The sequence below is a fragment of the Pholis gunnellus genome (assembly GCF_910591455.1).
Source record: "Pholis gunnellus genome assembly, chromosome: 9".
NCBI classification, from domain to species: Eukaryota; Metazoa; Chordata; class Actinopteri; order Perciformes; family Pholidae; genus Pholis; species Pholis gunnellus.
The window spans coordinates 1944604-1972593 of NC_136535.1; the positions used below are offsets into that span (position 1 = coordinate 1944604).

A 27990-nucleotide genomic window follows, 5' to 3' on the forward strand; every position below is an offset into this window, starting at 1 on the left:
CATTTAGGGTACAGTCAACAGGCACATGGTGGCCATAGTGCAGGAGCAGCACTTTCCAAAGCACCTGCCTTTACCTTGGGAACACTACTGTGACTATATGCATTGCCCGTTAACGACGCAGCATCCCTTCATGCTGGCGTCATATTGAGGTTATTAGGAGGTGGGTCAACTGTAGCACAGCCCTGAAGGCCCAGGTATAAAATAAACGGCACGCCACTGATATGTGGACATCCATTGCTTCAGAATATTGCGTCACTGTAACCATAATAGGAGGACTTGTTTGAAGAGGAGTCTATATTATTTATTTACTAATAAGGGCTACTTTTTATTTCAAGTGATTCAGAATCATGTTTTTGTTGGTTCTCTTTGCAACGCTGGGAAATATGTTGGAGAATGTAAGCCTCCAGTTGACACATCTCTTCTGTTTGTTACTAATGCTGTATTAATAAAAGATTGATCTGTTCTATTCTATTAAATACCAATCATTACAAATATGCTATGTTTCCGAATCAAACCGTGAGGTGCCTAGAGATTCCCACCCCTACGTATGACAGCTGAGTGAGGTGCGCTCACGCTTCTACGGGCTGCACTGATCGGTCAGCTCTGAATATCTGACATGAAGGCAGCTACAGCAGGGAGAACTCCCAAACTAAGACGCATCACGTTCTTAACATTTATGTACTGTATGAAAACGTATGGGAAAAAAAATCATATAAAATGAATATGTTCACTCATTAACAGTGAATCATTTAATATTATGGGATTTTTGGGGCTCTAAAGTATGAAAATGCCACTAAGTGTAAGAGTCCCCTTAACTCTCAAACACCAATATTAGTATCAGCCTCAAAAACCCAGTATTGTGTCTGGCTCTAAACCCAATAGGCCCTGGTCCCTCAACAAACAACAGAACCACTGACTTCACAACTGTGACCCCACATACACTGTGGCCATGGTCACCTACAGACGCTGATCTGTGATCCGATTACATGCCATGCACACAAGAGGCAGCTTGATGATCACATTAAGGATACAGAGGTTTCAGCTGTTGCACCTTTATATGACTTGTTTATGCATTGCAACCTAAAATGCGTGTGTTACAGTCATCTAGCATAACATGATGTCCGTTACCAAAAGGTGACCCCGTGGAGTTCAAACAGTGTTACGGATTTTAAGAGCAGTTCCCCCAACAGTGTGCCATGAAGTGTAATCCAGTGGTACTGTAACAGATCATCAGAAGTACCCACGATACAGTAATGGAGACTCCACGGTGGTTTGCACAAGAGATTAATGTAATCTCTGCTACACTGCCCAGCGCGGTGTATTTTAGGTGGAGGGTATTTTGAGAAGAACAGCTGACGAAATAAGAAGTTGATTTTACTTAAATACTTAAGTGCCTCGTGCATCGGATGTATGCTGAATTAATAAGTAGATCATAGGGGGTCGTCAAAGCTCAAACATAATGTACTTGTGTGTGTCAACATGCAGGGCCACATTAAAATACCATTGTTTTTTCAACTTGCTTCTTGTGCATGTGCTCGTATCGGGAACAGGTCGCTGCTAACTGGCTAACGGTACTGTTCAGCTATTAGCCAACTTAGTAGTGGTCTAAATACCGTGAATAACGGTGATGTTCCGAACGGAATTCATACAATACTACAACGTTGACTGAATGCTACAATAGCTAATGTTAGCAGCGAGCTTTAGTTAGCCAATGGTTAGCGGCGATACGGTAGCTCTTCCAGCTAACTAAACACAAGCAGGCTCTTACGGTCCTGCGGACAGAGGCTTGTCATCGACCGTTAACGTTACAAGGCCTCGGCCAGTGACTCTCGATCGCAGCATATGAGCTCTGTCTGAATATGTCATCGAATACGAGGCACGAATGCTCCGCTTGGAGTGGAACAAATGCCTGCTATTGAAAACGACACTGGCATAGAATATCCACACATAAGCCATTAACGTTAGTTAAAGCGGTGCATCGTCAAACACGGAGCAGTGTTAGCGGTACTCACCGAGGCGCACAGGGTCCTGCAGAACCGATAATACCCGCAGAAGCTCAGCCGAACAGCGGGGCGGCGGGTTAGAGCATTCTAATGGGAACCAGAAAGATAGCGTTCCTCAACAACACACCAATAGATATGCCATTAAATTCAACCGGATGTTTCAAGTCAGCCACAACACACTCAAAGCTTCAAAATAATGGATTGGATAATACTTTTCTATTTTTAATAAATTAAAATAATCAACGCCTTTCAAAGATCAATGTGTGCATACACACTTGTAATAATTATGAATGGATTCCAGTAAATATATGCAACATGATAAGCATGTACTCACTGTAGGGAAGTTCATCCTGCATGTTGAATGTTGAGTTTGGGTTTATTTAACCATACTGAATGACATTTTGAACACTCATCTGATCATTTGATGTGATAAGGACTTTGTTTTGCACATATTCAATTTTCACCATTATGGATGAATCCAGAATAGGAACACAGATGTACATACATACATGTAATTGTGGTATGCTCCTATATTCATGTTGTGCAGTTAACCATTTTTCAAATCTGCAATTCTAAAACATACCAAATGTGAATTTTGGGGCAATTAATGTCATGATGACAAATATATTAAGAATATTATCCTTTTATTTAGAATAGTATAGCCATAAATGGCATCCTGAGGTTGAATTATTAACTGACTAATTACTAATTGAGTATCTACTGTCACTGGTGTGGAAAAGTCTTTGTACACAGTAATTCGAGAATTTAAAAGATAAATAGAAACGTAATGTTCACTACATCACCATTCTTTTTGGACACATTTTGAAGTTTATTTTGAAGGCCACATTCTTTTGTATCCGGTCTTATTTTGGTACAGCCTCTGGTCCTCTGGGCCTTGAACCAGCACAGCAGACTAATGATCACTAGTCAGACAACACAGGCTCCAAATAAATGGCAACTTGGAAAAACGTACACGGATTTCAGTGTGAAACTGCTCCCACTATGAGGTTAGACTTCTCCCATCATGCATTTCAGCATGTCTGTAACAATAAGCTTTCTCAGATGGGTGAAAACAGGTAATCTAACGTAATACAGTCTAATACCAATAATTCAGTGTCAATTACAGTCACATTTAGATATTGATGAAAGTATTATTACGGTTATTATCAACATGGTGGCCAGGTCACAAAACTTCTCATTTTACAGCTACACACAGTAACATTTGTTTCAGAAAACCTTTGAGGTGAGAAATAGGCAACACTGTAACAACATCTTGATTTATATTTGATCAGCTCTGCCTAGTTTGACAGTTGGATCAGAGCTTCTTGTGCAGTGATTGACAGCTGCGTTACAGACTCGTTGGCACTGATTGGATGGTTTCTTGCCGTTGCTGCAGAATCTTGCAAATGCCATTAGGAGCAGTAAAAGGACGCAGAGGAACCAGATTCACATATTATCTGTCTCAGGATATAGTGACTGTTTGAGTACATGTGACAACAACTTATTTTCATCAGATCAGTTCATCCTAGAGTTCAAGTGGACGTTTGCTCCAATTTTAAAGAAATTCTCTCAAGGAGTTCCTGAGATATCGTGTTTAGAATGAAGCGGAGGGACAACCCGTGAACATGACTGTCTCCAGCAAAAAACTGTTCTCTTTAAATGTCCATTGGCCAACAAAACTATGTGACCAAGACTGGCCATCAATCCTTTCATTTTAATGAACATGTGGGGTGAAAAAGTACCATAAACACTTTCAATAACTTTATTTTTTTTCCCTTAATAGATCTGTACAATCAAGAAATCAAACTTAAGATGAGCCTAGCAAAACTGGTCTGTACATGTTAAATGCTTTTGGGCAGACGACCTTAACACTCATTTAAATAATGAAATGATGACTTGTCTAGCTATGCGAACACCTATCTCACAGCTTGAGAACATTGACTGAAAAAGGGGAGGCAGGAAGAACCAGAACAAACCAAACAGAAAAAAAATACCAATAATGTTCCCTTTATACCTCTTTCTCTCCAGTGTTATAGAAAAGTACAGTCAAACATCTTATTTACAGAGAAATGAACAAAACTCTAGTTCGATTAAAATGATGTTTTAAGGTGTGGTGAGGGTTATTTATCTGGATTTAAAAAAGGGGGACAGACGGGATTAGACAGTTTGTATGGAACAGAGAGGAAGTATGCACACAAGCCAACAAGAGACAATATGGCTACTGCTCCGATTCCAGCACCAACATAAGGACACCTTCTTCAAGAACTCATAAATGTCTTTTATGTTATTCTTCGTCAAAATGCCTAATTTCCTTTACATCGGAATTCTCTCTGTTCAAGCACAATCACGCCCCGTTCCTCCATCAGCTGCCCTCAGGCCTGTTGAGTCCCTAACCAACCACCGAATCAACCATTCCTGAGATACATTATTGACAAGATGTATTATTGAGGAGTTTTTAAAGTGTCGTTTACATGTGTTATGTTATGCAGACAACGTGCTCTGTTTGTAGTGGTGTTATATGGAGCACTTAAAGCCCAACCCTTTCCACATTCTGTCCTTCAATTTCAAAATAAAGCTGCCTTATTGCTTGGGTAACAGTGATTTCATTTTCATTGAAAAGAAACTTAATAGAAAATAAGAAATAGACAAGAGTTTATGTTATTTAGAATTACATTATTATTTAGAACATTATGATTCAATGTCTGAAAAATAATGTAATCTATACTACAGTAGCAAGACTGGACTGAAAATCAGCATGTAGGACTGTGGGTCTCCCTGCTCAGCAGGACCTTGTTCTTCATACGTAGTTTAGCTAATCCAGAGGGGGCTTTCATCAAAACATTACAAGGACGGCTGAAATAGATCAAGCTCATTTACAGTTTCATAAAGTCATAATCATCACAGTTTTCTCTTCGGCGTGTTGAATTGAGGTGATCCGTCCTTCATGTCTGTGTTCTATCACCATGTTTCTATTAATCTGGCCACATTCATTTTGGGTTGGGTGAGAAGAAAACTCAACCCTGGTTTGTTAGGCTCACTCAAGCCAAGGCTAACGTGACGATAGACAGCTATAATGGTCTCATCCAGAAGACTTGGTTTGTCAAACAGGAAAAGAATTGATTTGTTAAACTTGGATTACATTATGAGTGACACCGTGCTCTTATTTTGGAATGAAGACATGCTTTTGAAGAAATGTAGAATTACACCCACATTGTGATCATTCTCAAAAACTAGAAAGGTTTCCATCAGGGGCCTGTATCACAAAGTGAGATTAGTGGCTGACTGGCTCACTTCTAAAGAGGGAGAGATTACCATGGTAACATATGCTGCACTGCTACTTCAGGAGATCCAATCAAAATCTGTCAACTGCCCTTCCAACCAATCAGATCACTAGAAAAGGAGTCATCCCTCCTCCAGGATGCTGACTTAGATTCCCCTGGCCTATAGAAACATGACGCTCGTATTACTGTAGCCCTTTGAATCTCTGTGTTTCCGCTGTGGGTTGAAACAGGGCTTCTAACAAACAGCAGTGTGTATCTCACTAAAGAGTAATGAACTGTGACTTCATCTGCACCTTCAGCTTCCAGACAGTGTGGATGAATTTACACTTATTCCATCACTTCAGCGCACATTAACATGACGTATACATTGCTGTCTTTTGTTAGAAAATATTACATTAAATATATTAAATATATACACTGTTAACTAGCTCCCATTCAATTATAAATGTTTTGGTCAGTTAGACCTGATCAGCTATGATCACTTTTCACGTGCATCACATATCAGATTTGAAGTTTATCTTGGGAGAACTACATGTTAAAAGCCAAACATAATTTAAAAAGCCATCACTCCAACACGTATTTATATCCTTACTTAAATTGGGTTTTCTTCAAGTTGTGCATTTCTACTCTAAACATTTCTTTTGCTGCCTCAATAAGCCACTATCCTCACGCCTTTCAGCTGTAAAGTGTTTTTTAATGCTTCATGAGACCAGTCATCCTGCATCACCAACGTCAGGCTCAGTGAAGCCACTTCTCTCAAAGAAAGCCAGTCGAAGTTGAATTAGCTTGTTGATACAGGCCCCGAAAATCAGAATTATGTCAGCGTTTCAGGTTTGGGTTGAGGACTTATTGCCATGACAACTGATCCATATATTTAAGCCAAAGAAGTGATGAATCATCTCATCCACATGAAGAACAAGACCCTGCTGTCTGTGGTGACACACACAGGTGGACAGTGAGAATGCTTTACCATGCGCTCCAATGACACAAACTGGATTTAGACCAACAGTTCATATTAGGTCCATACTGACGAGCAGCACTGAAAACTAACTTGTGTAGTGCTTCCTTCCCATGTCAGTCAGTTTGGTGGTTCCCTCAAGTCCTTGTACTGAAACTCACTAACCGTATGATTGCGCCATCCTTTTCTTTGGAATTATGAAACCAGAGGACAACCATGAGACATTGACCAACATGTGAAAATGAGTCAACACAGACCTCTAGCCGCTTCGCTTCAGATTGAAATGTTTGATCATTTGTTAGAGTTTTGATAGAGAAAAAATAAATAAAAAATGGCAACTCAGTAATGGTGCCGTTAATCAGCAACATTTTACAAGTAGTTTTTGTAGTACAGAATTGTCTTTTAACTGTTTTTATCTCAACTGTGGGGATACTTAATTTAGAGGCGCCATCACACAATGGGAGTGGATCTTTACAGTCCTGTCAGTCTTTAACAAACAGCCCCTCCGTGATGATCTGCATCGTCAGCCACACGTTGCCTTGCTGACATGCTGTCTGAAAAATGCTTCTTGGAAATATTGAGTTAAGGAAATCTTGCCCAACTTAGAGGTCCAATATGAAAAACTGGTCAACTGCATTTTGTCTAGTACGTTGAAATCCCTGGCTCCTCTATAACGCAGTGCAAGTTGGTGGAGAAAGGCAGAGCAAAGGGAAGCAGCTCTGTCCTCCGTCCTGGTTGGAGGTGGAGCAGCAGCTCTGGACGTACACCCCAGAGAAGTCCATGTCTCTTAATGCCACACTGCTGGGCAGACCAGCTGGGTGCTCCACCAGGGACCAGCCTCTGGCCTTGTCTCTTCTGTGCTGTCACTCAGTCTTTCTTCCCCCCACATTCTATCCAGACAAGAACCCCAAAATATCAGATAAATCTTCTTTGAAATGTAGTGAGCTACAGACGACGATAACCGAGGTGTCAATGAAAGTCAAAACTGTTCACAAGTGTCGACAAGTCTGATGGAGGCGTTTGTCCTTCCACACAGCACGATGATCCAGTCAGTGAGCAAAGGCCCGGAGCAAAAATTAAGTTGGGATGTGGGAGGAAAAAAATATTGGTTGAACCTTTATTTAGTTACAATATAGATTTAAAAATGTTTTTTTTTTTTATTTTCTTTTTTAACAAGTACCTGTTCCTTTCCTTCTTTAAGTTATTTTTGTGTACAAGAACAAGAGGGGAGTTCGTCTTATTTTGAAGCAGTGCTGTTCTTGTAGATTTTGCCTGAAAACAATTTTTAATTTCTTTTCAAAGAAATGGGGGTCGGGAAAAAAAATAGGACAAAAAAGAGCAATGAAAGAAAAAACAATCTTCTTAGATCCACCGGCGTGTCTGGTGGGGCTGGGACCTCAGGATGACCCGGGTCCAAGACAGCTGTTCACAAGAGAATACCGGGGTGGCGCTCAGAACATGAGGGAGTTCAAAATCCATCCACCCAAACACCCAGGGCCCTCTCTGCTAGCGTACGGTTCACTGAAATCACCTGAAATGAGAGGAAATGGAATTGGTGAGGGCTCGACATTAAGGCTCGTTAATCAGCAAGCTGTTTGGGCAACAGAAAAATAAATGTGATCTTTATTCAGGACTGATATTCATGAAAAACATGCCATTGGGAGATCGTCATGAATGCTTAAAATCACACTATGAGCTTAAAATCAATGTTGAAATCAGCAGGAGAGCTCGTTAACATTAGCCGTTAGCAGCACCGCCCTCCTCGGCTACATAACGCAGCTAACGTTAACAGAGGATGCATTGAAGTGCATTATGATGTGTTCAAGCTCTATTCAGTAAAAATGTGTTGAATGAAGTCAATTATAAAAGCGTGAAGATGTTTTTTCACCGCAACATAAAATAGACTTGTTTAATTTCCTACAGATTATTATACATAATAGAAACTACTAATGTCAAGAATGTAATCATAGCAAACATTAAAATAGAAATACAATGATTTATTTTCTGATCATTTGAATTGTATATTTTTATACAAATAACCACTAAAGAAAACAATAATGAAGTGAAACGCTTTCTGCAGCCACGGTATCGGTTTGCAGAGAGCTAAAGGAAATAAAAAGCTCAACATTTTCCCCCAGAGGACAATATTGTAGTAAAGACACGACTACCGTCACTTTCACTGGTTGAAATGACAAATGTCACCAGCAGGAGGTCACACCAGCGGTCAATACTTCCAGTAAACTGTAACCTGATGGCTGCTTGTGTGCTCTCTGCAGGACCTTCACTCTGTGGCACCACCGTACAACAGCCGGTGGACACAGTGGTTTTTTGAGTCCCAACAACTCCAACAGAGTGATACATCTTTCGTCTAGTGGATCGTGTAATGTCAATTTCACATCATCTAGCAAAACTTTCTTTATCATATCAATAACTGAAAACAAAAAGGTGTTGATCTGGAATACAAAACAATGTTGCCTGAATAGCGACAGCTTGTTCTTGGTGTTGGCATGTTGAATCCGTAGGAGCTTCAGTTGATGCATGTCCAATGAGGAGTCATGCCTCGGGGATAACATTTAGAGTTGTTGGCCTTTTTTGGTCCAATTGTTCAGATCCCTGTTGATTTTCACTCATTTTCCATTCATGAGATAGCACGGTTCTGTTGTACTGACACAATTAGGGACTGGTTTTTTTTCTCCAGCGGAAAAAGTCAAGACTCTTCTGAAAATGCACTTTGGAGGTGCAACTTCTTTCAGCGGAGATGCTTTGGTTGCTATGATACGTGAAAACGTTGGCTCTGGATGAAGCACGCAGGGAGAGAGGACAGGTCTGTCTTTATGACAGTCTATGGCTAATGAGATGTGCTGGGCGAGGAAACGTCTAATAAAACACATTTGATCATGTCTCCATGCTAGGCTATCTGTCCCTCCTCCACTGGGATTGGATGGCTGGGTAAAAAGCCAAAGAGACAAGCGGAGCGTTTTTAAAGAAAAAAGAAAAAAGGTGTAGCCCTCAGCTCCTCGTCACACTGCTGCCGTTTGTAGCATGGCGTCAATACGATATGTTTCAGAACTTACAGTATAAAACTTTATCAAGAGGAATACAAAGTGCATTTCCTGATTACTATGCTTGGTGAAATGGTGCACCCTCTTTACAAATATGCAGATGTAACACGATCCCATTCATTCCTTATTTTCAGTTCATTGTATGTATTGATGCCAGCTTTCCAGAGACAGCTGTGGTGTAGAAATGTGTATGCAAGTGGTCATTTTAACAAAGTATTTTGTGTGGCTGCAGGGCTTTACACTGCGGGGGAAGACGATGATATTTAGGGCACAACGGCATTGGTTCAGGCCTTTATTCACTGTGTGAAAGCTCAGAAGGTGAAACGGTGGGCTTTTCACAGCGGAACATTCACGTTCTATGTACAGAAACATCTATTGACGTGTGAATTAAATCACACAAAGTAAAACCTCCCTCTGTGTGTTAAGGCCTTGCCACCGACACCCTCAACTTTAAAACTACCAGTACAATTATACAACATAAATACCCCTCAAACTACAAGTACATGTCTCAGACAGGTGCATTGAAGCATCGTACCTCTTCTCCGACCATGTTCCACAGGTGGACCAGAGGGAGGCCTGTGTTGTTGTCGTAGTTTGACACCTTCACAGAGAGAGAGAGAGAGACACATGGTGAGTCAGTTACAGTACACCGACCCTCTGGAGTTCAGCTCAGTGAGGAAGGTGGTCTAACCTGTGCAAGCAATGCCACTCCTCTGGTCATCTCCTCCAGCGCTGCTGTGGCCTCTGGTGAAAAACGATCCTCTCCTGGTAACAGGGCATTTTAAACACATGTGAGAACAACCACAGAGGAACAATAGTTCCAGCTATACACGATCTGCAGCTTTCAGACCGCAACATTAAGACACTAAAATGGTGTATTAAACAATGTTGTACCTGGAAGTGGGGCGATGTTGTCAAGCAATACTTCAGCCCCTTGAAATGGTAGTGTTACAAAATCAGACCTGGAAAATAAAATGGAGGAATCAGTCAAATAAAATCTTTCACAAATCTTCTCATCCACAATGTCCCTTAGTCAGCAATTTGTTGAACCACCAGAAGGACTGCTTTGGCTCTGCCTTTACCAGCTCCACAGTGCATCTCCTCCACACTCTGGTGAGTCAATTACAACTGATGGTGGCAGTAGTGAGAAGGTCAGGGTTCACTGATCAATGCTGCAACAATCACAGAGTTAGAGAAGATGTTTGGAAGTGTGATATACAGCAATTTGCATTTGAAATTCCAAAATGAAAACATTTCGGTATGATTGCACCTCAGGAAACACACTGCTATTTTTTGACTTTGTGGAGATAAACCGACTCAGACACTAAAGTTCTGAGTCTGACAGAGCACAACCACAGCTACACAGCCCGCTGCCAGGGACAAGACAGAACGCAGACATACCGGAGCTGTACAGGGAGAGGATGGACACCAGGCAGCAGCACCAAGTGTGTGCAGCTCTCAGTCTCTGGAATATTACCAGCACCATAGTGAAATGGCTCAAAATGCAGGAGGACCAACAACAAACAACCCCAGAGTCTCAAACTTCTCTTTAAAACTGATGTTTTAAGTGAGAGATATTACAATATGCGTGATAAAGTTAATTTACTCAAATTTGTACACACACACACACACACACACACACACACACACACACACACACACACACACACACACACACACACACACACACACACACACACAGGAAGAATTTGGAATACTTCTCCCACAGCGAGCGCCACAAAGCAGAAGGAAACTATTTCCAGAGAAGCACTTGCATCCTGTTTGTATTGTAAATGGCGAGACCTCCGACACTCACCGTATTTGCCGTAGTGAGTCGATCTTAACTCGGTCGTAGCCGCCATAGTCGACGTATCTGATCTCCACTTCATTAGTTTCTTTATAGAAGGTGATGACCTGAGCTCTCCACCAGGCTTCCTCCGCCGCAGGAGCTGCACAGATCACACCCACTGGAGGACAAACAGACACAAAGACCATTCTTTTCCAGAATATTCAAATTCAAAAAGAATTACAAAACATATTAAAACGATAAAGTTTAACTGGGATTAAGATTCCTATTTCAGTGGTATTTTTTTCTACTTTTGTATTTGTTGATTGTTCAAATATTCACACTGAAGACAAATGTTCCTTTGTTGCTGCATTTTGTGTCCAAAACAGAATTATTAGCAATTGTCTGTTGGCTGAGATTAGTTTTTTTTCGCTGACCTTCTTTATGGGGCCACAACTTGTTGCATATTTTAGACATTTTTCTTCAGCATTTGGTGAACCGAACCTTTATCAAAACATCCGTTTACAAACTCTTACACAACTCTGCAGTATAATCCACATGTCATTTACCCATCATGTGCTCATTACTTCACAAACAACCTACAGTTTTACCGTTGTTCATTTACTTCAATCCATCAAGACTTTTATCTGTTTTTTGGATTCTCTGTTCATGAGAGAACAACTAAGTTTCCTTCAAGAATCACCACGAGGTGAGGAAGTGATAAAGACGTCGTCGCTTTCCTTTCTGAATTATGTGGGATGTTGTTTGTCTGAAGTGTGGCATTGATCCCTGTAAAATGGGAAGGGGACCTAATGTCAGATCCACAGACAAACACATGCTGTCATCTTGGTGTTAGAAGTCAAAGTGAAAACAGTATTATCTGGATTGGTGGAATGTTGGTCTCAAGAGAGGCAATTGGCTTTTTGTTTGGGAAATACACAAATATATGAATGATTTTTTTTTACAGAAAAGAAAAGGCGATTTTTATCAATTTTGAAAACCTCTGTTCAGATGTATTCATTGAGATTTTTGAAGAAGCTCAGGTGCATCAACCATACTGCCTTTAGCTGTAGTGTGGATCAAATAGATACGACTGTGGTGTTAGCTTGGACTCAAACACCAGTTCCTTAAAAATATAATATAATATAATATAATATTGGTGCAATTTCATTTTTCTCTCTCGAATTTTCACTAATTCGATAAGAGAAAAATGCAGCTAGGCATGTTTACGGTGTCTGAAGATGCCCGTGGAGTCTAAGGTTTACTGAACTGCAGACACATCATCAGTGTGGCCATGGTTACCTTCAGCAGGGGAGGGCAGGGCAGGGGTGCCCGGCTGCGAGTAGCAGAGGAACATCTGCTGGTCGAGGCTGCGCAGAGCGTGGTAGGTGGGATGGGTGTGCTGCTGGACAAAGACGTGACCGGCTGACACGATGTTCACCACGATCACTTCAACGGTCACGCCACTGGGGAGCAGGAGCTGAGGACACAAATGACACGAGAGGAAGTGTTACTCTTCCATGATACAGTGGGAATTCCCTTTGGCTTCATCACTGAAAAACAATACTGCATCCTAAATTATTATTAATGAGACCTGTGCAGTGCCAGAGTGCACAGAACAAGCTGAACCTTTTCTACCGTGAAATGCACCGTTATCCAGGCAGAACACCTCGTAGGATGTAGCTTGTTATGTTATGGTCATTTCACTGTCAGTGGTTGTAGAGTCCTGCCTAAAATGAGAATAAAGCCATGTGCAGTGTGTTCGTGTCCAATGAGCTATGAGCCTTGGGACTGGACGTTGTGGGTTGTACCGACTCTTCTGTAGCAGACTCCTGTGGTGTTTTGCCATGTGTCTACTGGGACTTCAGAGTCCGCTTACTGAATCAGAATACTGTTGAATCCCATAATCAAATTGTTTTAGGTTTGTTTGGTGAGGAAGGTAGACAAGTAATGAAGACAAGTATGAACTATTTATTTCTCGCGGCATCCGAACTAAACCGCATGGATTCCAACGGGCTGAGGGGATATAGCTGCTTTCATGAACCTTATCCCGACTCATTTCTCCTTTGGCTGCTCCCTTTAAATGACTGTGGTGGTGCCACAACATACAGCACCATGTTCTGTTTAACATCATCTTATCACAATCACTAGGACTGTACTGAATAGCTCAAAGCTTCATTCATAACGTTGACAACCTCAAAGCTTTGAATGTAGAAATACAAAGACTTTCCATAACGTTAACTTCTCTTACCACGTTTTGGTGAGCAGCCATATGGAGAACAGAGATGTGGGGGTCACCTCCATGGAGAAGAGACAGAAAACTGGTTTGTAATAAAGGATTCACGATTCACTGGTGCTGATTTGGGGCTCAGCGGGGGGACATACCACTCCACCAGAAACATCTCTGAATCATTCTAGAGACTATTTTGAAAACATCTTAGTTCTGATAGTCTGTTAAAATGACATTTTAATCAGTGTAGGAAAAAACAGTTGATCATCCTTCAATTGTGGATAAATGATTCAAAAGCCAGTCGTCACAAGACTACCACATAACCGAGACTGTTATAGAAGTTAAGCAACTAAAGGCAGGGTTAGCACTTCCCACTAGTTGTTCAGAGGTTCTTATCACATTTGACAAGTTCACTCTGCAGAAGGACAAATAAAGAGATGCAAAAAACCTAACTGCTGAGAAACTAGTATGTGATAAACTCCATCTAGCACTGTGATGTGGCTATAATGTGTTTGAAGCCTGGGTGGACATATGCCCTGATCTTTAGCCTCACTCTTCTGCCAATATATCGTAGGCTAAAAATCTGCCAGAGAGCCCACCCTTACCCAGGAGGTCATGGGAAGCGATGGCAATGTTAGTGGGGGCGGCGGCGGTGCATAGAGGTTGGTCATGTCCAGATCTTTAAACTTCTTCCCAATCAAGGACAGGGCTTTGTCAACCTGCTGCTGCGTACCTGGAGAGAAACACAAGTGGTTCAGAACAGCACTGATAAAAAACATGGAGGTCAACAGCTCCTTTGAAATACATCAAGATTTGTACCCCCCTCTCACAAATGGGATGCAGGGATCTAAACCCCCTAACTCACCCTCTATGTGGCAGATCTGGAACTCCTGTGTATAAGGCAGGGTGGAGATGTAGATCTTTGCGCCAGAGTTCTGCTTCAGGAAACTCACATATCTTCCCTGCTTCCCTATTAACCGCCCCACAAGATGCTGGTACAGGAAGAAAGGCAGGAATGACAGGAACATATTAAAATAACAGTTGATTCATACAAAACTGGAGTGGTAACATGTTATAAGAATGTGGACCAAGCTCTGAAAGAAAATCTAAATCCTGTGTTAGAGAGGAAAACACGGAGGTCGAACGGCTACTTTAAAGGTTTCTCTGAGAGACTCCAGAGTTCAGTGTGGATTCACCTGCATACTCCCACACACGGCACTGGCTCTACACACCCCATAATGCTGTCAACTCTGGAAAACTATTAGTTGCAGGTATATCTATCTAGCAAGAGTCAGCATATGCATGAACAACTTTCCACTTTTCAGAGACAGATTCTAGCCTTTTACATTCTATTTAAATGGATGAGGCTGGCGTTACTCTAGATCAGGGGTCACCGATAGGTGGACTGCGGTCCGGATCTGAACCCAGATGCTGTTGTATCCGGACCTGGACATCAAACCAATAGATAATTGAGAATCATTACATTTTGAGAGAGCACTTCTATTTTAACCTGCGCAGCTTTTCCAGAGAGACCAGAGTCTTTAATAGACTCTTCAATGTAATTCTTCCCACAACCACTTTAAATCCAGTGTTCCCACACATGAATCCACTGCCCAACAGAGATGTTAACAGAGAGGAATAGAGGTGAAACAAGTGGTTTAATAACAACAGATGAAGTCCCTGCAAACCAATTTATCTTATTAGAAGAATATAATATTGTGGCTTTTATGATTGACATCACTTCACCGTGAATGAACTGAATTTAAAGCTGCAGGAAAATTCAGTGAAATTCATTTTTTCTAAAAATGAATTACTTTATTTTAAGCTGTAATGTAATTTATTCTGGAATGTATCCCTGATTTTACTTAAAATTAGACATTTATTGATTATTAGAGTATGTACTATTTATAATTCATCCAGTTCAATTTGAAAACTGACAATAATTATTATTGAGGCATTACTCAATTGAACTTTATTTGATTTGACAGTCAGTTGTTGACTACATACAGACGTTAATACAGATGTTAGGCTACTTCATCAAACGCCAGTTAGACATTACTGTGATGTTCTGGACCTTTGTGTGATTCTCTGTAAATGGACGTTGTTGAAGTTTTCATCTTAACAAACCAACAATGTGTTAGTCTCAATGGGAAAAGTGTCTATGCCACAAATCCACTGGTTCATACATCTTAAGATAAAAACATCCAAATATATGATTTCATTTTTAAAACGGCTGATTTCCTAAAACAGCTGATCAATGTACCATTTAGTAAACGTCAAGTTATTTGGGGCCCAGATGATGAGTCGAAACTCAGTCAAAGTGACAATCTTTGCCCTTGGACCTGGACATGCCTGCCACCCTATAATGTAAATTATTAACTGGTTGACTGTGTGACCATCAAAAAGGAGGAAAGCACCATTGACCTGACTGGAGTAGCATGAGTGCTGTGTGTTGTCTGCTCCGATACTAACAGTCAAACACGTTCAAACCCACACACGCAATACAACCCCGACATTGGAGACCGATTAAAACTGAAGTTAGCCAAAATGTTGTGCCTATATTCCATTTCATGAAACATGATCAACATCAAATATGAACTTGTTTATACCAAACTTCAGCATTTTGTGAGAATGTAAAAGCCGTTGTTATTTTGAAACATTCCACTGACACTGGTACAGAGGAAGCTGCTTGGTGCCAGTTCACACTGACAGGACTTCTCTGGTGAACTGGTGCACGGCGTGAAAGGGATTGATATCATGTCCCACTGATAACTTATGGTTTTACTTTGCATGCCCTTTGTACTGACTCACCTTCGGCACCTCAATCTCCCAGATGACCAGCTCAGAGCTCGAGGAGGCAGCATGGTTGGTCTGGCTTTCCCCAGCACCCATAGTGCAGCCGCTGTCCACCGAGTCCATACTGTTCACATCAGATCCTAGACACAGAATCATCACCACCTTTAATATTTACAGCAACATTAGACGTTTTCTACAGCGCGTCTGGTGCATCAGACAGAAATCATCGCTTTAGTTGAGAAACATCAGCATGATACTGGAAAGAACAATAGCTACTCTTTTACATGACATGAAATCATTTCATTCAATCTGTGTCACAATCAAAGCTTTCCATCCCCTAACAATTAGATTAAAGATGCACCGCTATCGGTTGACACTGTGCTCATGTACTCGTAAAACTACTCCTGTATGCATTGTGGTGGAAACATGCAGCCCCTTTCCCAGTCAGTCTCCCCTGCATTACTAGATCAGCTGTGAGGCTGTCAGCCGTGTGTCTGCCTGGTGTGTACTCTGTCACGGTTTCAGCTAGTGTCGCAAGCTCCGCATTACTAATAGTAGTAGTATTATTAACAGTAACATTATAGCTGTGAACGTAGCAGTGCAGCGTGTGTACAGTTTATTTGTCAATAAATTAATGCTTCAACTTCTCAAGATTCAAGGTCAGTCCCCATGTCTTGCTTGTCAGCCACCTGCTTTGTCTCAGCCAGCAGAGAAGTTTACAACAACAAAACAGAACTGGACTGTACTTGCATAGCGCTTTTATAGTCTTCTGACTTTAACACTACATGTCATTCACCCATGCATACACTGATGGCAGGGGCTACCATGCAAGGTGCCACCTGCCCATCAGGATTTCCTAAGCATTCAGGGTTAAGTGTCTTGCCCAAGGAGGAGCCGGGGATCGAACCGCCGATCTTCTAATTGAGGGACGACACCTTCTCCCTTCTTCTCCCTCACTTGTGTAAACATATCGGCGGTGGGTAGGTTTCACTTTTATTTATATGTTCACAGATATTGAACGATAAAGTATTGATAAAGTATTGGCTTTGTACTATTTTATTGCACGTACAGTAACAAGTGTAGTTACCGTCAACTCCAGTATACTTCACCACAGCGGTGTCTCTGCTCATGCCTGTCTGTGTATGTTTGTGTCCGTGTGTGCGTGTCCATCTGTGTGTGTATATATATATATATGCGTGTATATGTGTGAATGACTGTCTGTCTATGGATGTGTGCCTTTGTGTTTATGTATAAGAGTCTGTGTGTGTGTGTGTGTGCGTGCGTGCGTGCGTGTGTGTGTTTATGTATATGAGTCTGTGTGTGTGTGTTTATGTATGTGTGTGTGTTTGTGTTTATGTATACGAGTCTGTGTGTGTGTGTGTGTGTGTGTGTGTGTGTGTTTATGTATGTGTGTGTGTTTGTGTTTATGTATACGAGTCTGTGTGTGTGTGTGTGTGTGTGTTTGTGTGTGTTTATGTATATGAGTCTGTGTGTGTGTTTGTGTGTGTTTATGTATACGAGTCTGTGTGTGTGTGTGTGTGTGTGTGTTTGTGTGTGTTTATGTATATGAGTCTGTGTGTGTGTTTGTGTGTGTGTGTGTGTTTGTGTGTGTTTATGTATATGAGTCTGTGTGTGTGTTTGTGTGTGTTTATGTATATGAGTCTGTGTGTGTGTGTGTGTGTGTTTGTGTGTGTTTATGTATACGAGTCTGTGTGTGTGTGTGTAGTTGGAGGAGCTCAGCCCGACAGAGAGCAGAGTAGATGTGCGCTGCAGCTTCATAATAAATGACATCAAAACATTATAATAAAAAGCACCAGTAACATCTAGGCGGATCAATACTACGATCTTCAATAATTTAGCAGGGGGCCCGTTTGAGCCCTAAACAATTGGGCGATATGTCAATGTCCAATTTATAAAATGCTCAAATATCAGTATCGGCCTTAGGAAATGCAGTATCAGTGTGGCTGTACTCTGCAACACCAATACAGAGAATCAACAGATTGATGTCTCACCTCCAGACTGGTCCGTCTCCACCTCACATGTCCCGTGAGCTCCATTCCTGAGGCCCATTCCATTGAGCCTCTTTCTCATCTCGCACACAGCCAGGGAGTTTTCTTCAGTTGCCTCCGTGGCAGTCTCCAGAGATTGAGGCTGTGTGGCTTCTTTTTCTGACAAGTCTGTAACCTGGATCACATCAATTTGGTTTTTGAACATGCTGTTCTGGAGGTCCTCATTGCTGATGCCATCCTCAGAGTGGCATGTGCTGCAGGCCGAGTCGTCGGCCAGCACTGCTGCTTCATCACCTTTCAGTTTCATGTTTAGCAAAAGGGTACTTTGTGCTGCTTGATGCGAGGGCGTTAGCCAATGGCCTCTCTGTGCATGGTTTGTCTGATGAACCCTGTGACTGACCTCAATCGGCTCCCATACTGGAGCCGAGGAGCATCCGTTCGGCATCCCTTGTTCTCCCTTCTCTCTGGCCTCTCTAGACTCATTGCCTATCTGAGAGGGGCTAGTCAGTAGATGGTGGTGCTGCTGTGTTGCTGTGATTGGCTCCTGTTGGGAGCACAGTCTGCCGCTAGCCAGTGGTGTGCTGCTACTGCAGCTGGGCAGTGTGACTTGGCAGCTGGTGACACCAAGGATCTCCTGGGTAGCTGCTGAGATGACCTCAGTTATGAGTCCAGCCGCTAATCGTTCCAGATCCTGCTCCTCTCCATGGCCGCTGTGTACCTGGCTGTCCTCTTGGGTCTCCGATATGGTGGCGATGTCTTGGACCGTTGTCAGGGCTGTGGAGGTCGGGGTCAGGGAGGTAGGTGTGCTGGTTAGAATGTGTTGGTGGAACTCACGTGCTGAAGGGGGTGTCTCTAGAGAGTCTCCCTCTGATGGGATCAATCTCTGCACTTTGGCTGGGGTGGCTGCACAAACAACCAGCTCATCTTGCGTATTAACAGTGCTGTAGTGCTTTGCAACTTCCCCTTCTGGCTCCGGCCTCTCTGCATCAGAAAGGTGTGTTGTTGTGGGGGAGGAGCTGGTGACTTTGGTAGACTGGCAGGTCAAGATGACCTCTTCTACAGTGGCTTCTGGAGCACAGGCTGGATCTTTGACTAGGTGCTTCTCCAGCTCTTTTACCAAGGCAGGCGTTGAGCTTTTCTCTGGGTCTGTGTGGTCCGTCAATGACACCTGCAGACTGTCTTCTTTGCCAGGTGATAGCAGAGTCGAGACTGAGGGTTTATGGACTTCCTCTTGTTGTATTCTGTCAAGCTGAGGGACAGCTTCTTCAGAATTGGGTTTCATTGAAGGTGCTGCTTCAGTGCCATGGACATGGATTTGGGAAATATTCTCATGTTCTGTTCTCAAGTTACTGACCTTTGGGGGTCTGTGGGTGGGGCTTTCTGTGTCATTTGTGGGAGTTATAGTGCCTTTCTCAACCAAACCGTTGCTACCCTCTGCTGGAGATGCTCTAAGACCCGGAGCTGTTGGTGCCCCGTCTGGGCTGTCATGGCTGATGAGCCGCTCTTTCTTCCGCGAGATGTACCACCACCAGCCGATCAGTGCAAGGACTCCAGGCAGTGTGTAGGGCACAACAGAGCGTAACCTCAGCGGCATTTCCTCAGGACACTAACAGCTACACCTGAAAGACACACATATTTGTATTAGTGAGGGAAAAGTGGTCTGGATCTGCCCGTTGATTGCATGCTGATGGAAGGGTTAAGTTTTAGTCTTTCACTACCGCTGGACCTGAATATTTTATTATTTAAATACTCTTTGTGAAAGGTATTCCATTTTGGTAATCAGATATTCTTTTTTACATATATGGATTAGAAACACACCAAACCTTTTGTAAAATACTTATTTTTCAATAACAAAAAGAAAGTATACAAACAACAATACTATAGAATAACAATCCTTAAAAAATAATGCATTTAATTCAATTCAAAGACAAGTGTAACGCTATGCCGTCCATCTCAGCTGGGAAACGTCTGGCAGAATCCTAACAGAGTCATGAGATGAGCTGAGCCAGAGCGCTCATCGCCGTGCTGCGACCGACAAGTAAAACAAGTCCTCTGCTCACTGGGTCCTGCTGGTGCTGCAGGTCGAGTCGATAACACCTCTCTTCCATCATGACGAAAATACTGAAACGCAAATGTCGTTTGGAAGTGCCGCTCCCCTGTGGCTTTGGGTTAAGATGGCGACCATGAACCAGGGCATCCCCACTTTACGTTGGATTGCTGCATGTCCTTCACTCACCCCTCATTTCCTGCCATTTCTTAAAAAATGCATTCAAATATTGCCCACAAAAAGTTCTGTGTAATTTATGCGCTCCATTGTACATGCAGCAATCCACAAAAAAAATAAAACGCCTCAATGACAACCCTGCAATTGGCTTGGGATATCCCTACTAACAACAAAAAGGTACAACTCGTCTCTCCCTGAAGGTGGCAAAGAAAGTAACAGGCGAATCAGGGACATGTCAATCTAACCCAGCCAGAACTTCCTACAATCAGTCTAAGGCAGTGTTCAGACTGCAGCACGGGTGCCACAGCAGAGGGCTTTAGCGTCGCTAAAAAGTGGAATGAGTCACAACTTTTGCTGCAACACGTCATTCAGCAAGACGCAGCATTGGCCAATCAAATAAATCACCACATTCCCGATTGATTCCTCTGTAACATGAACGTCACATTACTGTTCATCTTGTTACCTTCACAACGAATGATAAAATAATTGCCATGTGTAAGATTTCGTTTCTGCATATTATCAATTCCAGCTGAGCGGTTCATCTTATTTAAAGCTCTTACATGACCAAATCATATTGTGTGGAAAAAGAATGAAATGGAGCAAGAACACAGACTGGGTTGAAAGTCTTAGTTACAAAAGGGTCAGCGTGTACTAGGAAACCAGCCCCAACAGAAGACACTGGAACAGCCCTCTGCATACCCAATTCTTGGTGTGCCGCCTAACAGGAGGAGACTCTGTCCATGTTAAAAAAAGGACATGTGCACATGCCTTTCCTTAACAAACCTGGCCAGGCCTGCCTCCACCAGGAGGAATGCATCACATGATCTGGATGACGCAATCATATCCTGCCCCCCCCCCCCCCCCCCCCCCCCCCCCACACACACACACACACACACACACACACACACACACACACACACACACACACAATAATCAACTGTTGGCCCTCTGCAGAATCCAGGGATATACTTTCAACATTAAATAGGCAATCTCAAAGATTTTCAGTTAAATAAATGTCTGTTAAGTTCCTATCACCAGAGGCAACACAATGGTGATTGAGCATATGTCTTACTAATGAAAGGATGGCAATATTTTTGGCAGTGTTACAAACTGGGAGTCTGTGGCGACACTCTCATTAAAAAACGCTGTATTACAGTTTTACTCCATTATACACACGCACTTCTGAAAAATGCCCAAGACTCCAGACTGCTAACGCTAAGCACAATTCCATTGTGTTCACTGAAATCCAAATCAACCAGGACTGAAATCTTCAGGATTGCCACATTAAATAACAACAGAACGAGCTGATGAATAGCAATAAGAGACCGTCCTGTCAACATTTAGGCTAAAAGGGTGCAGACACATGAATGTGGCCCACGTCTTGAATATTGCACAGTCATGAAGACTCATTCCCAAAAAGGTGGGACAGAGTCTACCAGCCTCAGGGTGATACAAGGACACGTTTAATGTCAAGCCCCGTCTCTCCTAAGAGAGATTCACACTTGATCAGTACTTGTTCCAGTCCCGATAACGATAGCTGGGCTTTTGGTAGGAAAAGGCAATAGGGAGAAAATCAAAGATCACAATACGTTTGACTAAATACCTCAATTGCAACGATATTCTACAGTTGACCAGTGGTGCTTTCACAAAAATATTCATGAGATTTTTGATAATCATCAGTAATGTGGAATAATAATGAATAATAAATGGTTAAAGGCAAATAATAGAACAGCTAACAGTCTGGTAAGACTGACATCACGTTACTGTAATGCAGCCCTTAAAACCAGGAAAAGAGAACACTTCTGCCATATTACAATATTATGATGGCCAAAAGCTAAGGCAACAATATGCCCAGCCCTAGCTTTGGTATCAGCTGATACCAAGTACTGATCTGATGCCAGTGTTTAATTAATAAGCCTCACTCTGTGGAAGTGACCGTTCTTTACGTGCAGGTCAACATCATGCTTGACTTGAGCATTGCTTTCTAAAACAAAATGTTCAAAGATATTAGAGATTGATATTTCTCCCAAAATGAGACAGTCTCTCTCCCGGGAGCAGAAGCACACCATCCCGATCAATCCTGGGAAATGTAAGGTTCAACTTCAGCTACAGTCAAAAACACATCGGGCATCTTTCAAGCAACACTAAATGCAACAAGGAGACATTTGCATAAACCTGTGGATTCCCAACCTGACCGCATAAACTTGACACAGGAAACTAAACTTTTAACTTCTGAAATAATCATTGAAGTTTTGCTGATTTCCCATGAGTGAAAATACGTACAGTGCCTCTCTGCCATGTTCACATTTTAGAGACCGTACCGTAGTTAATATTTTCCTCATTGATGATGTATTATTTCAATTAAGGGTGCAACGGATCAAAAAACTCACGGTTCGGATTGTATCACGGATCAGATGGGATCTGCTCAAAAGAAAAAATGGAGCAAATAGAACTTTAAGAGATGTCCCCATCACGTTGTTTGGCTGATACCATTTGCCAATCATCAATAATCAATATCTGCTGACACAGTTCATTTTTGTGGTTATGTTTTGAAATAGCAGCTGGTCTACAAGGCTCCAGACAATTTCTTTTCACCACCATCCCAAAATTATAACTGCTCTGAGGTCAGTGTAAACCATCAAAGCATGAGGGGGATCTGTACAGATCAACTACAGTTCGTTACATCATTAACTTCAACCATCCACAACCCATCTGCTATTAATCAGAATGTGAATTCTTATGACTCACCCCGCCCCATCTGCAGATGTCTAATGCACAAGTTAAAGGAACTGACAGGGTTGCATTTCACTGGAGTTCTACCATGTACAATATTTTGCAGGCATCTGGATTTTTGGTTTATGTCTAGAATAAACTAGTTTTCCCTTTTTCACGTTCTATTTCCCGAAAAATGTGAATGCGTATTCCCGGGAATCTCGTTTCCTGGGAATAAACCCTAATAGATGTAAATGTACTGAATTGTTCTTTATTATTAAAATACTAAATCCTGCAACTTGGTACGAACTCTTCACATTTAAGTATAAAGCTTTTTAATGCTGCAACATTTTTTTTAACTTTTAATAGACTGGTCCCATTGTCACTGATGTCACTGATGCCCAATTTAGCTATGATATCAGTACATCCACTAATCAATACTTGATTCATTATTTGAAATATATATTTACACTATATTTATAATTTACCTTGGTAATTTTACAGCACAACCCAATTTAACTAGGTCATTAATCACAAATCAAAGACTTAACAAAAATTGATTGTATTTAAAAATCACATTCACTCAAAATTGCTGCTCTGGCTTTAATTTTAATCAAATGTCCTGCAATATGAATTCAGATAAGACTTGCAGGGCACTTTAAACAAAGCCAAAGCAAACAATTGATAGAACTGTAGCCTGCAAATATCTTTATCAAGTAAAAAAAATGTAATGGACTTTCCCTGAGCTCCAAGAATATAATCACATCCATGTGATAGGGGTGAGTTGTATGTGCAGCATGTTCAGCAGTGTTCAGTAATGCCATTCTGACAAGTCAGCAGTTCAGTCCTGCAATGACTAATATCATCTGCGATGTTAAATGTACCAAACGTAACACAAGTCACTATTAAATCAGCAACTGAATGGTCCATGTGGACACCTAAAGGTCAATCCTGATGAGCCTGTATACTGTACATGTGCCTATGCAATGGTGGCCCACACTCCATTCACCTTGTCAAGGTTACTAGAGCAGCCCAGCAGTCAAACTAATCTTGAGCTCTCTCCACAGGTCACACAATGTTCATTGGTGCTTTCCTTCATGATTCAGCTGACCTCTGCTTCACAGAGGGGAGTGGTCCGGCTGTATTTACATGTCACAAACCCTACCACTGCTGAGCAAAGGCAACCTAAGCAGCTTGCACAATGGATACGGAGCAGTGGTGGTATACATTTCACACTAGCAACACACCAACACCCTGCACTAGTTAAATGTGACATCTTAACAGTCCCGCAGACTGTAGAGCACACCTGTAAAACTTGACCATTATAATTCGTTCACACTGTTCGCAGACGTGCGGGGTTACCCGGAAACTCAGATCGAAAGAGTGACATTATATAACCATTAACCGATGTGGGAATTGCGTGTACACTGTACAGTGGCCCTGATTACCGCACAGTAACACTTCAGGAGACTTCAAGGAGCCTGTGTGTGTCAGTACGCCGTCTAATGCTGCATGCAGTCTGGCAAACGATAGGACCGAACGTACAGGGGGCTCCACTGCTAGAGCCAAGTTTGAATAGACCAGCGTTGATGTTAGCCACAACTAGCTACAGGCTAATCCTTCAATTTAGCTGACCGAACCAAAGCTCGTATGATTGTACTTTACAATCCCATGACACGAAGATCATTTTCACTTTAACTGACGACGGTGTCTATGTTCACGAGGGCCATAACACCAACGTTAAACTACCTAATGTAAAAACATTTAGCGTTAGCTTACGTGGTAATAACCCACAGTGAGACGTAGTTACGTGTGGCTCACAACACGTGCCGTTTTTCAGTTATTAACGTTATTTTACAAGACCGCGTCGTGTAAGGTTCCGACCATTTCATCACAACATAGACCGGTTCATGGGATGAGCTAGTTGGCTAGCATGTTCCGTTACACAGACCCCAACGTGAAACTACACTTAGCATTCTGGTATTTTAATGCTTCCTCACAGTCAGGTAGCGGAGGGTACGTTATGTTATTACACTATGCATATCCAATAAGACTCGAGGCTTTTAATTCCTACTTCACGCGAGACCATTTACATACCTCAACAAACAAACACTGCTGCTGCTAACATAGCATAATATACAGTCTATGAGTACAACCCATCTTTGAGAGAAAATAAACGGCGGTGCGATAAGTTAGCAAGCAATGACAACAATTCACAGAAACTAACTTAATATGTGCGGCTAGGTGCCTCAATTGAATGGCGAACTTGTCAGAGAACACCCACAGCTAAACTTATGTCCAGTACTAAAACGCACAACGTTTAGCCTGTAGAATTGGACGTGTTGACCGAAAGGTGTATACTGGGAGTTTGGCTCAACATGGACTGGAAAACGATCCAGTAACTCACCAGAGGTGTTTGTGACCTAACGCTAACGTTACAGTACTGGGAATAAAGCATGGCTGGTTGGGAGGCCGCAGTGCATGATACAAAGTATGAAGTTAGCAGGCTAGCACCGCACAGTGGTTACAATGCTAAACCGTCTATGAAGATAAACACGCATATTACACTATGACCGATACACAATTAAATCCTCGTATATCGCCACTTCAGAGTTTCATTTCACCGACTGACCATCGCATTAGGCCACCACATAAAGGCAATCACACAGCTTCAAACGCAACCAAATACACCAGTGAGGGCTTGTCCCAGACTGACGCAGGGTTTAAGGACGCTACTGGAGTGCTTCTGTCCTACATGGGCCTCAGACCTTCGTGTTAGCTTACTAGCTGGCCTGGCGAAAATTATAGCCAACTACCGTACATTCTTACTACTGCCAACCTATAAGCATGTGTTACTTTTCAAGGCACATGACCATGTTAGTGCATGGAGACCGCACGAAAAAAGGAATTATGGTAATCTAAATTACACAACAGGAAGAGAAGCTAGCTTGAGTGTGCCGACTGTGAAATTGCAGAAAGATGTGCAGGCTAGTTGTTCAATGACAAGGGATTACTGCGCTCAGTCGATCAAACAGTAAACCATAGACAGCTTGCAGAGATGAGTGGAAATGTCAACGGAATGGGATTTTGTACACAGTGCGTGTGTTGCACCCCTGTGAGTTCATTTGAACTAAGTCACGCTGTGTGAGCATGATGCAGATGGCTATAGGCTTGCGTGGTCTTTCCCCTTCATTGCTGCATGCGCTTGCAGAGTCGTTTCATTTACTTACAGTGTTTTAGGGTCCTCGGTGCCGCCACGATGAGAGCGATAGTGATAATGTGAGTTTTTCAAACGTGTCCCTGAAGAAAGTCAGTCTCTCTTCCCCACGTGTAGACCGACGAGCACCAGTCTAAAAAAACAGACGAAACAGCTGGTCAAGTCTCGCGATACTCAGGGGTTGAAGTCGTTTGTAGTCTCGCGTTAACTAAGAATGCAGTAAAGTCACCTATTTCAGACATGCGTCCCTTTACGTTGATCTGATGGCTATATAACATGATGGTGTCATGTCTAAATCAGCGCCATGGTCACTTCTACGTCAGAGACGAGTAGGCACTATTACTAAGTCCACATCACTTTCGTCACGACGCAAACGCCCTGAGATCAACATCAAGTCTGCAACAGCACAAGGTTAAACAGAGAGAGAGAGAGAGAGAGAGAGAGAGAGAGAGAGAGAGAGAGAGAGAGAGAGAGAGAGAGAGAGAGAGAGAGAGAGAGTGAGCGAGAGATGCACCTTCTAAGATCACTGTAATATATAAATAAATTAGTGCTGGGCAACGTTTCGCATTGTTATGCGCAAAATTCAGTAATTAATTCAAAAGTAGTGTATTGCGCACTTTTATTTTAAAAGTACTGCTATAATGAACAAAAGTGCAATAACATTTGGTTTGCAAACACTTTAAACAAATAAGGTTATTTTTAACAGCAGTAATCCCTTTACACTAGCAGTTAAAATACAGTTATAATGATCCTGATAATATGAGTCTGATAAAATGAGTCTGATAATAGATATTCAGCCGGTGTTCACAACGTTATCTTCATGTGTGTAATAAATGTGTGTAATACATTTTTTTTAAATGTTTGTTAAATTCTCAGTAGCGATAACTAAATGATTTGCTTATTATACATATTCCAAACAAAAACACTTTAAAAAAAATATGTAAATTCATCTTTTTTGGTCAGACACATATTACAGTCATTTAGCAGACGCTTTTATCCAAAGTGACTTACAATTCAGATTCTATCACAATTTTACACCGTAGGCACAGCTACAGGAGCAATTTGTTGGGGTTAGGTGTCTTGTTCAACATGCAACTAGAGCCTAAGATTGAACCGCCGATCTTCTGATTGAAGGACGGCCCTGCTATCCGCTTCGCCACAGTCGCCCCACATATGCAATGCTGATTACTATGTGTGGTATTTCTTATACATGTACGTTGGTACATAGAGGGTGATTAGACGCTGTAGAGGGACTTAGGACCCAGGGGAATGTAGGTGAAGGAAACAGGAAGAGACAGAAGAGATGCCACAGCTGTTCACCGCTCGCTGTTGGCAGGCCGGTTAAAAATGTCCGCTTAATAATAAAAAAAAAAACTGAGTTAACGCGCGATAAAATAATTGTCGCCATTAATTAATTAATGCGTTAACGCGTTAACTTGCCCAGCACTAATATATATATATGTATATATATTATTTCAGTAATCATGTCTCATGCACAAAATGAGGACACTCGGAAACACTGTGAAAGAGCCAAATTAATGTTGTTGAGTAGATCTTGTAGAAGTTATTAGAAAATGTTTTTTATGGACCTATATGACATGAAAAACAGTTACTGGACATAACTCCAGTTCTATGAGTAAGTGTGACGCCGGACCCGGAGGCACACTGGTAAATCATTAGATTTCTGTGAGCGGGCCCAACTGCTGCCCAAT

At 42.0% G+C, this 27990-nt stretch overlaps 1 protein-coding gene across 1 annotated transcript; it reads right to left on the reverse strand.

The window, feature by feature from the left end:
* Positions 1–3751: 3751 nt before the first annotated feature.
* Positions 3752–26411, reverse strand: akap1b (A kinase (PRKA) anchor protein 1b). The gene is made up of 11 exons (XM_079166091.1): positions 26292–26411; positions 18129–19744; positions 16132–16256; positions 14186–14312; positions 13926–14053; positions 12393–12570; positions 11121–11271; positions 10199–10266; positions 9996–10069; positions 9840–9905; positions 3752–7773 (listed from the first exon to the last, which is right to left on the reverse strand). Exons 2-11 carry the CDS (start codon positions 19717–19719, stop codon positions 7711–7713), a joined length of 2571 nt encoding a protein of 856 aa, XP_079022217.1. The 5' UTR covers positions 19720–19744; positions 26292–26411; the 3' UTR covers positions 3752–7710.
* Between the last annotated feature and the right edge of the window lie 1579 nt (positions 26412–27990).